This window comes from Larus michahellis, chromosome 16 (genome assembly GCF_964199755.1).
Source record: "Larus michahellis chromosome 16, bLarMic1.1, whole genome shotgun sequence".
In the NCBI taxonomy this organism is placed as follows: domain Eukaryota; kingdom Metazoa; phylum Chordata; class Aves; order Charadriiformes; family Laridae; genus Larus; species Larus michahellis.
In genome coordinates this window covers 1,046,349-1,059,426 of record NC_133911.1, presented here as the reverse complement: position 1 = coordinate 1,059,426, position 13,078 = coordinate 1,046,349, and the positions used below count along the sequence as shown (strand labels likewise).

The 13,078-nt window shown below is 54.8% G+C and overlaps 1 protein-coding gene across 1 annotated transcript in view; it reads left to right on the top strand.

Moving 5' to 3' along the window:
* Positions 1 to 13,078, top strand: part of EPHA8 (EPH receptor A8) — a 53,616-nt gene that overhangs the window by 18,868 nt on the left and 21,670 nt on the right. Inside the window, exon 3 of the mRNA XM_074560394.1 lies at positions 3,342 to 4,005. Within this exon, the coding sequence (XP_074416495.1) occupies positions 3,342 to 4,005 (664 nt within the window). The remainder of the gene's footprint in view (positions 1 to 3,341; positions 4,006 to 13,078) is intronic.

Below are 13,078 nucleotides of genomic sequence, written 5' to 3'. Positions count from 1 at the left end.
TGATGTCCTCATTTCCGTCTCGCTGGGGGATCTTATCGCAGTGACGGGGGCTGGGCTGAGCTTCGTTTAATAAAAGCCACTTCGAGCCGTCAGCCGAGAACGGGCGATGCTGGGAGGCGGGGTGCGTGCGTCCTGCCTGCACTCTTGAACTGGTGGTACCCAGCGTCGGAGACTCCTCTCCCTGGCTGTAAAAACCTGTAATTAAAGCGAAACAGAAAAACCCTTCGGGTCATGGGGATTCCTGAAGCAGGTCCCTCCATCCCAACTGCCCGGTAGGTCCTGGGATCTGGCAGAGCTCGTGGGACCCGTGTTGCCTTGTGACACGCTGGGAAGATGCACCTGTGGCATCTGAGCCATGTGGCCTGCCTTCCCTCCCTGCATTTCCAGTGATAGTGGAGCACTTGCCCTGTAGGCGAGTGGTGCGGGTGTGGTGTTTTGGGCTAGTCTCAGACTGGGATCCCAGGGCACTGCGTACGACCTGACAGTCCAGCCACTGCGCAAAAAAAAGCACCGAGTCTGAAAGTGTGACGCTGCAAATGCAAACCCTCCAAGTTCTCCCCTGTGGCTGACGGTGACCATTGCCAGTGTTCGGAGATGGGCATTTAGCTCTCTGCCAGCGGTGAGGACACTGCCAGCTCTGGCAGTGCCACAGGGGTGTGGGGACACCGTGAGCACTGTCTCCTCTGCCAGATTTGGGAGTGAAGGGAATGCCTGGAGACCCAAAGAAAGCATACTAGCTGGAGGCCGAGGCATTTTGGTGCACACAATAACCTCATGTTTCCCCTGCCAGACAGCCCTGCAGAGCCCCGAGCCCCACAGGCACAGGAGCATCCCTGCCCACCACCCGCAGCCCTGCCCCTGCCCCGCGTCTCCTCCTGCGCACGGCTCTGCCTCACTCCCCCCCCAGGGAACTCAGCAGGGAAAAGACAGGGAACAGCTGTTGTGTTAATTTGTGCTCGATTAATTTCGACAACGGCTTCCACACCCTCCGCAGCACCGCGGCGCGTGCGCAGGTTGGCGCAGGAGTGGGGAGCTGGCTGGCTCCCACCCCGGTGCAGGGGTGTGCAGGGAGCTGTGCGCACACTTCGGGGCACCCCTGCACCCCTCAGCCGAGCGGCAGGAGTGTATCCTGGCTGTCACAGCGCTTCCTACGGGCTCCTCTCTGTGGTTGGGGAAGTTGAGGCAAAATAAGAGGGGTGCTGCCGCTCACCCCTCCATCAAAGCACACAGGTAACCTGGCACCTTTCCATGTCATCTACCAGAGTGCTGGGGTGAAGAGCAGGTCTTCAGGGATCCTAGGACAAACCTGGGCATTTCTGGAATTCAGAAGACTTTTTTTTTTTTTTTTTTAAAGGAACCAGAAATATTTTCTCTCCTGGCAGTGGCTTGACTTTCACACCCTTTGCTAATTCCCCTCTGAATGAGCTTTCGTTGAAGTTTGCACCCGGAGCTGATGCCTTCTCCAGGTTGCTTTAAGCTCTTTAGGAGTGAGAAGCAGAGTTTTCGCCTAAATGCAAGATGCTGGGGGAGTTTTGAAGATGTACATCATTGAAATGACTGCTCTGATCACCCTAGCACTAGCAGAAGGCACAGCAAAACCTCCTCCCCAGGAGCTGCAGGTCAAGGAGGTTAAATGAGGAAGGACTTTCCCATCTGAGAGGGGAGAAGGGAGCGGGCTGTCCTGTCACTGATAATATCTTTCCAATATCTCTTACACTCTGGAGATGTGATGCCATCCCCTAGCCACGTCCTGTCCCTGCAGTGCTGGCAGCCACATCGTGAGGCTGTTGGGTGCCTGTCCCGGCAGATCTGCGTCCTTGCCAGCTCCCACAGTCACGGGGGTGATGTCTTCAGGCTCATCCCCTCTGAGCTGAGCATCAGGCTCCTTCACTCTGGGCTGCTGTTGGTTTTGGGTCCGCAATGAACCCTGGGTCACCACTTGCATAAGAAAACACCATTTTTGGCAACCCGAGGAAGGTGCAGGCGGGGGGTGCTTTGGTAGGCAGAGCAGCAAGTGGTGCAGGGGTGCCAGTACCTTCCCCAGCTTCTGCGTGGCTGCATCTGGGGCTGCCCCTCACAGCTGGACAAGGGCATGGTGGTGGGACTCAGGCATCTTCAAAGCCTGTTGCTAAGTCCAGGGAGAAGTCAGAAGGTTTTAAGTCCTCCTCTGCTCCTCTTCCTCCTCCTCCTTCTCCCATACGAAGAATTCAGGGGTCCCAGACCTGTGCATGGGAGATGTGATCGGGGTGCCTGGTTTGGACAGGAATGTGAGATGAAGAGGTGGTGGGAAGCCCCCAGAGAAGGAAAGGTTCATGTGTCCTGGTGAGGTGGGTCTGGAGAGGGAGATGTGTGAGGCAAGAGTGAGCCCCCAAGAAGCGTCCTGTAGCCCCCACCAACTAAGGTCAACTTGTCCCTCAGCTATGGAGCTCACTTGTATCCGAAATCTCACTACTTCTCACTTCCAATCAGTCACAACTACTTAACATCCATCCCTTGGATGATCCAAATGTCCCTGTTCCTCTGAACTCACCCAGACCACCCCTCCATTGCAATTCTGCTTGCTGCAACCTGCTTTTGCCCAATATCTCCTCCCCAGGCTCACCCTGCTGCCACTGAATTTTAACCCCAGACCTGTCAACCTGTAAGAGGGGCTTACCCAGGCGGGGTTCCCAGAGCCGGCCCCCAGCCGAGCCTCTCAGCTGGGCTGAGCACGGTGGGCTCACACCGAGGAATCACACTGACCTCACCTTGCCTGGGAAGAAGGGGGCTCTGAGCCCTCGCGGACCCCTGTTTCTTGCTGGAAGTTCTCTGTTCACTGCATGCTTCCCCTTCACCCCGTGGTATGCACTCTGAAGCTCATTGTCCAGCTGGAAAGCAGCCTCTTCAGCTTGTGCATGGAGATTGCATGAGCCAGAAGAGACCCAGGGGAGCACTGTGCAGGTGCCTTCCCACTGTGGCTGCGAATGGCAGGTTGAGCAGCAAGAGAAGGGACTTGCAGACATGGTCTGGAGCATTTGGAGCCCTCCCAAACACACACTGCCATCAGTTTCTGCTGTCAGATCCGACTTGTGCAAGCATTCCCGCCTGCGAACACGGGGGCACTTCACCCAGCTCTGCATCAGGGTGGGCTGTGACAGTTACTGCCCGTATTAGTGCCGGGTTAAGTCTGTTCATCCTCATTTTCCTTTGGCCTGTGGCAGCAGTGATCTCTCATCCAGACGCAGCTGCAGGAGCAGAGGGAATTCATCCCAGGGTGGGTGATGGCACAGACTTCTGCCTGCCCTGTGCTCACCCGGTGTTTGGGGACATCTGGAATGACCTGTTCTCTCTCTGTCCCACAGTGGGATTCGATCAATGAAATGGATGAGTTTTTCAGCCCCATCCACACCTACCAGGTCTGTAATGTCATGACCCCCAACCAGAACAACTGGCTACGGACCAACTGGGTTCAAAGGGACGGCGCGCGGCGGGTCTATGCAGAGATTAAATTCACACTGCGGGACTGTAACAGCATGCCGGGCGTGCTGGGCACCTGCAAAGAGACTTTCAACCTCTACTACCTGGAGTCCGACCGGGACCTGGGCACGAGCACGCGGGAGAGCCAGTTTATGAAGATCGACACCATCGCAGCTGATGAGAGCTTCACCAACGTGGACCTGGGGGTGAGGCGCCTGAAGCTGAACACAGAGGTACGGGGCGTAGGGCCGCTGAGCAAGAGGGGTTTCTACTTGGCCTTCCAGGACATAGGTGCTTGCATCGCCATCGTTTCGGTGCGGGTGTACTACAAGAAGTGCCCGGCAATGGTGAGGAACTTGGCATCCTTCTCCGAGGCTGTGACTGGGGCGGACTCGTCCTCCCTGGTGGAAGTGCGGGGAGAGTGCGTGGGCCACTCGGAGGAGAGGGACACCCCCAAAATGTACTGCAGTGCCGAGGGAGAATGGTTGGTGCCCATCGGGAAGTGCGTGTGCAGTGCTGGCTACGAAGAGCAGCGGGATTCCTGCATGGGTGAGTCCCTGCTTCTTCCTGGTGGTGCCTGCAAGGGAGGGGTGGCTGCAAGGGTCTCCTGCCTCTTTGGGGAAGGGCTGAGGACAGAAGCCTGCTTGCAAAAACTTGGACAGCCTCTGTGGAGGCCAGGGGCTGCTCAAGCCTTTGCTGGGCTGGCTTCATGCTTCCAAAATGTGTCGCTGGTACCACCGGCAAGCTCCTTGGGAGCTCCTGTGAGCCTGACTGTGACAGATCCTGGTGCACAGGGCATGGCTTTGGGATGGGGACTGGCTTTGCGACGGGGACTGGCTTTGCGACGGGGACTGGCATCAGGGCAGGGGCTGCCCTGGCTCCATCTTTCCTTACTATGGAGCGCATGTCCCAGACATCCCAGCCCAGTGCCCCCAGCAGCTCTGGTTGGTGTCTCTGGTTGAGATCTCTGCTGGTGTGCTCCAGCAAAGCACAACTTGGCTTCTCCAACATGCCCCACTGCTCGCTTCCCTTTGGCGGAGCGTTTGAAAGTGAGGAAAGCACAAAGTAAAACACCGAGCTTTTATGAAACAAGGTTATTGCGTCCATCCATCGCCCCTCCCCGGGGCTGCTGCAGAGCCCTGCCATCCCGGGGTGCAGAGAGACTTCCCCGGGGTCCTCTGTGCCGCTGGGCAGACTTCAAACTGTCGACTGTACAAACTGTGATAAGGAAGCGGGGTGACCAGCAGCAGCCGTGCAGCAGGCACGGGGATGTGTGTGTACAGAGCACGGCGCTCGGGGCTCCCCGTGAGAGCCCTCTGCACAGGTTTGTTTGCTCTTGGTTTCTTTATGGGACGTGTTCAGGGGAGCAGCACAAATAAGAGTGCGGGGCCTTTGTTTGACTTTCGTGGAAACGCCAAGTGGAGCATTTATCTTAGGGAGACTTGACACAAGGTTAGGGCGTCCGACGCCAGACTGGAATGGATACAGGTGCTGCTGGGACCTGTGCCGGCCCCAGTGGGTTCCCAGCTACGCAGAGTGGGAAGGATGGGCAGGATAAATGCTTCTATCAGAAACTCCTCCTGTCTGCGACCATTGATTTGAAAGTCATCCTGAGATAGATCTGATAATACAGAAAGTGTCTTCTCCTTCCATGCTAAAAAGTGGGTGCAAAGTGTGCTTGGGGCAAGGCACGTGCTACCGTGGGAGGGGGCACTGGCATGGGCCACCTGGACAGCTGGGTCCCAGCCCCATCACTGCAGGGAGCGGCGAGTGGGAGGTTTGGTTCAGAAGGGCCAAACATCTCTTCCCTGTATTTGCCTCCTGCAGTCCTGTACAGCAGACTCTGCCCCAGGATATCACCACCCCAAAGCCTGGAGGCAGAGGGACGCCCCGGGGTCCATGTTGTGCTAAATCTGCTTCATTTAGGAAAATGTCTTTGCTTGGACACGTTTCTCTCTCCTGGGAGCGAAGCTGTAGGAGAGATCCTTCCCCGCCCTCCTGCCCTTTCCTGGTGGCATTGCCCCGGCCGTAGGTGCTGTGCAGGAGGCAGCGTGGTCCAACCTGCCTCCCTGGATGGGGTGGACACGGGCAGAAGCTGGCCCTTCTGCATGCACGCAGACTCAAGCCCCCGCTGCCCAACCAGCAATGCTCTCGGGTGAAGCTTTCCAGGGCTTGTGGCGTCAGAACAGAAATGTCACTGGATTTTCTCTGACCTCAGTGTCATTTCGCCCCCCTGCCTTCCCTGTCCCATTTATCCCTAGCAGCTCCTAGCACAGGGAGTTCAATAGCTCAGCATCAAGCAAGCAGGGGCAGCACCTCCTTCCTGGCGTCTCCTTTGGTGGGTGGACGTGGAGCCAGAGTACATATATTTACACAGGAAAGCAAACAGATGCAAATCTCTGATCTAAGCCTCTCGTGCTTGATTGGGGCAGAGTTCATTTTTCACAGTGAAAAGTGCCTTTCCGGAATGATTTATAACCCCAGCGGATCCGTCGGAGTTGGAAATTAGCCGTTTTAATTGTCAGGCGGACAAAAGCAGGATTCCAGTGGCTGTCGCCCCAGCAATTTTTCATTCTCTGTCAGAGGGATGAGATGATATAAATCACTCCTTGTGGCCCTAATAATCTTTCTATAAATATCAGGGAAATTCATTTTTTGCTTGGGGGGAAAAAAATTAAAGAGAAGATACTTTGCCTCTATGGCAGTGTTTAAAATGTGATTCCAAATTAATTTCCTTTCGCCTTTCACAGCCGGACGCCTTATTTGTCAAAGCTAAAGATGTTTGAACAGTGGAGGTTTCTCTCCCTCCTCTTTAACGTTCATTTTTCTAAGGACCTGCCAGAGTGATGGAAGACAGCTCAGGAAACCAGATCATGGCCAGAGCTGTTCTCAGCCCTTCGGAGGAGAAGGCAGGCTGTGCCACAGAGCTGGGAAGGACGGGGAGAGGTGGGACGTGCTGGAGGATGTGTAGGGATCCAGGGAACTTTGCTGCCTCTCATCCCCCGTACTCTCCGCTATCACCTCGGATGTCCCTTTGTTTGGGAAGAGGGGTGTTGGCTGGGATCTCTGGCCCCTTGCGCTTACCTGGGCGGGATCCACACGTTTCATCTTCTTGGGATGTACTGGTGATTGCCATAAGGATGTGAGGGGCACTTCCCATGGAAACGAGGGGGCCAGACATCAGCCCACGGGCGTTGGGGGTCAGGACCACGCTAAGCCTGGCATCAGATGTGTCACAGCCCTGCATCGCACAAGACATTTGTCCCTTGCGTCTGTGCCTCATGCATCTGCCTGATTCATCCTCAGAGGCACAGGACCCCCTTTTCCAGCTGCCCCCTTACTGGGCAGAAACTGGGATCGAGCATGAATTGCCACAGCTGCTGGTGGGGTCCTGAGGTCTGCTGGCTCCGAACATTCCCAGCTTCTGGTCCCATGGCATGTTCTGCCACAGCCACCCCAAGGATGAAACCCCTCGGGGTCCCCCTCCCCGGGCAGCGCAGTCCTGCTGCCCCACTCGCTTTTCCCCTCTGGTTTCAAGGCTCTGAAGGACTTTGATTCCCTCATCCCCTGTCACCCGCATCCAGCCTTGGATGTGCTGCGCTTTCCTCCTTGAAACCTATCAGCCCACAGCAAGACACGTTAGTATCTCTCACACACAGCAAACAGCGACTGCTCTGCCTGAATAGCAGAATAAGCAATTGCGTGGGTGAAAAGGATCTGTCCCAGCAATTTATCAGATAAGAAGACAATCAGTATAATTCACCTTGTTTACATGCAGCTGCTGTACAGGACAAACAGAGACCCATTTCAATAAGGTCAGTGCAATTAGAGAGATGGGAAAGGGGAGCACTTTGACCCTGGGGCTGCTTCTGTGGGAAGGGAAGAAACCCACAAGCCACCCCCTCACACAGGGCTGGGACACGTGCACCACGTCCCCTGGGTGGATGCAGAGGTGTACCGTCCCCTGGGTGGATGCAGAGATGTACCGGGAGGATCAGGTGGCGACAGCGGCTCTTCGCCCACCCCACTCCTACCTCTCTGGGGAGGGCTGCTGGGGTCCTGAGCCAGCGAGGCTTTGGGGCTGTGGCCCTGGCGTCGGCGTGAGCCTTTTGGGATGGATCTGAATTCCTTTTTGGGCAGATCTGAATTCTTCCTTGGGCTGTGCCTGTCACCAGCTACCAGTGAGCAAAACTGGAAAGCTGGGCTAAAATCTGTTTAGCTGATTGCGAGTTGCACACGCGCAGAGAGTTGGTTTGGGCCATCGGTAGCAGAGTCACGGCTATGGATCATGGTGCTGCTCTCTGGGAGCTGACACAATCCAGCCAGCCAGCCACCAGCCATGGAGACCTCCAGGAGTGCAGAATCTCCCAGGAAGATTTTTCTTTAATGAACAAGTGAAAAAGAGTAAAACAGAAGGGACAGGCCCCCTTCCCAGCCGTCAGAGCAGGTGGATGAGCCTTTGGCAGCAATGCAGTTCCCAAAGAGCACCTTTGCAGTATATCCATGGGTTTCAGGAGCGGGACTCGCTGTTCAAAAGTTTGGGACCAGGCATCTTAGCCTCTGGGTGTCCTGAATGCTCTGGCCGCTTTCCCACTGCGGTGCTCAGAGGCTGCAGCTTGGCTGGTGCCTTTGGCTGGAAAACAGGGATGAAGGAGCAACAATTAAGCAACTGCTGCTCCGTCAGCCCGCCATTTGCACATGAGGATGGGTGTTTGTAGCCTGCCAGGCCCGAGCGAGAACAGCTACCAAACAGGCATCTGATGCATGTGGAGCAGACTTTACCCAGCTCTGCTTAAGCTGAAAAAAGGCCCGTGTCCTCTGGAGAAGGAGAAGAGAGGGAGGCTGTCGCTGCCGGGACCCTTTCCCCTCTAGCTCCCAAATGGGGAGAAGGGCTGCTGGCCCTTTGTGGACAATCCCCTCTGCTGCTGGGCTCTCTCCTGCCTCCTGTGGCACACGGCTGGTGGAAGTCGATCTGGAGAGTCTGGATAGCAATCTGGAAGCCAGTTAATTTTTTTCAGTTGGTGGGATTCATGCTGATGAACCAATCAGCAAATTTAATGTACCTTAAACCTTCCTTGTGGGCAACTTTAATCGAGCAATTAAAGCACCACAGCATTGCTAATTAAGAGGAGAAAATACCCAGCTTGGCAATTATGTGCTTGTGAATACAGTTTTGCATCCATGGACATTTATGAAGAAAGTCAGTGGAGACTGACTTTCCAGCTGGTGGGGAAGTGGGGAGCAGAGCTACGTGGCGTGAGAGGAGGGGAAACCCCACCTAGCTTCACCCCATCACCCGTGTACTGTGCTGGTGAGCACAGCCCTGGCCAGACAGGGTCAGGGCAAGCCCTAGAAGCACCGGGGGACACAACGACACAGGGGAAGCCATTGGCAGGGGAAGCCAGGTCAGAGACTCGGACTCCAGCTGTGCTGGGCTGGGCAATCACCTGCAGCCACGGCAGCAAACCTTTGCAGCCGTGTGAGCAGATGTGGTCCAGATGCCGGTGTTGGAAGGGGAGGAAAGCACGTGAGCTGCACTCCTTGGGCTTGGGTGCGACCGTGAGCTTGTGTTGTGTCTTCATGGGAAACTGCCAATACAGGCTGCTCAGCTGGAAACAGGACACTGGTCTGGCTGGGCTGACTGCAAGAACACTCCATCTTCTTGTCTCTGGGCTACACCGGGCCCCCAAAAATGTGTGTGTGTGGGTGTTACACATGCCTCTGTCAACCAGCAAATCTGGGATTTCGGGCACCCATTGCCAGGCTGGGCTCCACCTGCCTTAGGTCCTGTCTGGAAGCACGCGTACCACGTACCAAGCTGACAGATAAATGTGTGTCAAAAGACCCTGTCACTGCGACTCCAAGCAAGCACGTTGGAGTGTTTCACGCTCCTTTGCAAATTGGTGTGGGTCTCAAGGAGACTCCCCACGCGAGTCCCGGCGCGCACGTGCCAGCTCCAAGCTGCAGGTTTGGTGGCTGTGCTGCACCTCGGGGACGCCTGCTCGGAGCACCCCCGTGCCTGCCGGCAGGGGTCCAGGCTGTCACACCCCGTGCTAGGCTGCACCAATGCCCCGGGAGCCCACCGCCGACGGCTTCTGCCGTGGGTCAACCGAAATCAACCGTTCAAGGGCAGGAGCAGGGATAGTTTTCAATAATGCGCTATGGGAGTTACGCAAACGTCCTTTCAGCGTTGCCAGGCAAGAAAATCAAAGACACTTAGCGACTCACAAGATTTTCGCTGCTGGTTTGCCAGCCAGTCAGCTGCTTTTTAAAATACAGGCAATACGGACTGGTAAGATTATATCGCCTTCTGTTTATCCCATGCAAAGCCCCGCGTCATACACACAAAAACCGAAAACAGTTTGTTTTCCAAACCACATAAGCTCAGACTGTTCGGGATCCAGGTGTCAGACTTCAGATGGGAACAGACTGCAAAGAAGATGTGTCAGAGCCACAAATTGCTTGCAATTAGGAAATTGTCCAAATTACTTGGACATTAGGAAAAACCTCTTCCCCGGGAAGATTATCCAGCCCTGGGATGGGATCCCGGGATTCATACTTGCCTCATACCAGGGCTTCCAGCTTACGGTCCCAGACCCGGCTGCTAATCGGTCCGTTTGGATCCCCGTTCTGCTGCGCTGTGTGTACGTGGATAATTCAGCACAGTGAGCATGCTGGAGAAGGCAGGGCGCAGGACATGGTGTTTTCAGTATCTCCAGCACCTTCAATCCCTCCTCTAAAATTCAAGCAAATGACCAATTGCATTTACTAGGAAAACAAAACCAAGCAGTGCCCCCCACCCCCACCAACACCTAAACCCATTTATTTTTATTTCTGGTTTGGAAGAAACAAAAAGAACAAAGATGACTGCAGAGCCGCCCTTTCCCCACCAACAGAACAAGATGGGGTTTGTCCCTGGCTGAATATTTTATTGTTTGCCACTTTTCCCTGAGTTTGCTGCGTTCAGTCACTGACACAGATGAAGGGTGAGAATGATGCTAGACTGGAGTGCAGGGTATTGATGGGGATGAAACAAATTTCGTTTGTGCTTGGTAGATCTCTGTAGCCCCTATAAGGAGCGCCGAAGAGCAGCTGGACTGTGATAGATGGATCTGGCAGCATTCAAAGACCTTCAGCAGTTTTGGAATGTGGATTGTTTGGTTTTTTTGTTTGAACTCTTCCACAGAATTTGGCCAGGTTCAGGTCATGAGCACAGGTTGTTGCTCTGGATTCAGAGTGTGCAGGTGCCTGGGAAACTGCTGTTGGGAAGTTTAGAAATAAAGTCTGTGGGAAAGACCCAGCGTTTTGCACCAGTACTTACACGGGGGATGGTGCAGTGCAATGGGAGGCTGGGGACCTTCAATTCTCTGCCAACACGTTCAGAGGTTTGGTGTCGCCGCCTTGCATGGGGAAGATGCTCCTCATTCCCACAGAGCATCAAGACTATGCCAAAAATTTGTTCTGTGCTTGGCATGAGAACCAGATCCCAGCCATGTCCCTGCTCCTTGGGTGCCGACTTCTCCCCCCTTCCCGAAAACAACATGCTGCTGCTGACACTTCCCTATGAAGGAGAAAGGGATCCAAAAGCTGGTGGCGCTCAGCTGTGCAGGGCGAGGGCTGCGCTGGCCCCTGCGATGCTCTTCACTTGCTTCTGCCCCAGAGCTGGGCACCCTTGTTACAAAGCTCAGCCCCTGTATATATCCACAGCGATAAGCATGCGCTGAGAGGGCTCACAAACCCTCCAAAGCTGCATACTGGTTCCTGCAGGGGCTGGGATCAAGTTCTTGGTGTTTTGTGTGTCCTTTCTACATGTATGCGTCTTTGCTCCCGGAAGCCTTGCAGCAGGGATGCAGGGTTACCTCCAGCACCATCATCTGCAGGGGGGGCTCCCTTTCAGCCCCGCTCCTTCCCGAACACAGCGTTTTCTGGGTTTGTTTTTGGTCTGCTGAAAACTGTTTTTTTTTTGTTTTTTTTTTTTTTTTCCAGAAGCCTTGGATAGTTCTGTCTAAAATCCTTCGACAAGTCTGAGATTTGGAAACAGCTTTTTTTCTAATTCTAGCGTTAGGCCGTCTGTTTCCATCCGACTCCTGCAAGCTGTAGCATTTCCCCAGATAAGCTTTATAAAAAAGCCTTTGCTCCGAGAGCATGCCAGGCTGTCTCACCTACATAAGCCTGCACAGTGTCACCTCGACTTTGCTCCTGCAGAAGGATGTCTGCACCGGGCAGCCAAGCAGCACTCGCAGCAAACTGGGATTTGGATGTTTCCTGCTTTTTTTTTCTTTTTTTTCTTTTTTTTTTTTTTTAAAGATGTAGGGAAGAAGAATCACAGAATCACAGAATGGCAGGGGTTGGAAGGGACCTCTGGAGATCACCTAGTCCAGCCCCCAAGAGCAGGGCAGAGTCAACAGTGCTGATTTCATGGCAAGAAGTGAGACCGGCTGATTTTTCTTGTGCACCATGCACAAGTCCAGTTTGGGATGCTGCCGGTCTGGACCACCATGCTACCAGTTTGCCCAGAACCACAAATGGAATTACTCCACTGGGAAGTGCAGGGCCCTCCTTATACAACTTGTCCTGGCAGGCCTGAAAGCTGGGCGTTGAGCAAGAAGCTGTGCAGAGTGCCCTTTGCTGCATGTGCCATCTGCTCGCAGCCTGATGTGTAGGATTTTGCCAGCTTTGCAAAACCTTGGTGGGTGAAAATTCCCCCTGTTTCCCACTCTGCAACATTTAGGGGTGTGAAGGAGGGTGAGATGGGTTGAATTGTGGGAAAGAAGGGCCAGGGACAGCCCTGAGAAGAAGGACTTGGGGATGCTGGTGGACGAGAAGCTCAACACGGCCCAGCAATGTGCACTTGCAGCCCAGAAAGCCAACTGCATCCTGGGCTGCATCAAAAGATCCGTGGCCAGCAGATCCAGAGAGGTGGTTCTGCCCCTCTGCTCTGCTCTGGTGAGACCCCACCTGGAGTACTGTATCCAGCTCTGGAGCCCTCAGCACAAGAAGGACATGGACCTGTTGGAGTGGGGCCAGAGGAGGCCACGGAGATGATCGAAGGGCTGGAGCCCCTCTGCTGGGAGGACAGGCTGAGAGAGTTGGGGGTGTTCAGCGTGGAGAAGAGAAGGCTCCGGGGAGACCTTAGAGCCCCTTCCAGTCCCTGAGGGGGGCCTACAAGAAAGCTGGGGAGGGACCCTTGATCAGGGAGTGTAGTGATAGGATGAGTGGTTATGGTTTCAAACTGAAAGAGGGGAGATTGAGATGAGATCTGAGGCAGAAATTGTTTGCTGTGAGGGTGGTGAGCCCTTGGCCCAGGTTGTCCAGAGAAGCTGTTGCCGCCCCATCCCTGGAGGGGTTCAAGGCCAGGTTGGATGGGGCTTGGAGCAACCTGGGCTGGTGTGAGGTGTCCCTGCCCAGGGCAGGGGGTGGCACTGGGTGGGCTTTGAGGTCCCTTCCAACCGAAACCATTCTGTGATTCTATGATTTTATGAGGTGGAGCCTGGGGTGATATGAGACGACTTCAGGTGTGCGGAGTGGTGTGACGGGCTGTACGTCAGTAAGTGTTGGAGGTGGGAAGGGCTGTGAGCTATACAAAGGGTCTGCAAGGTAGGAAGTGGGCTGTGTGACGGGC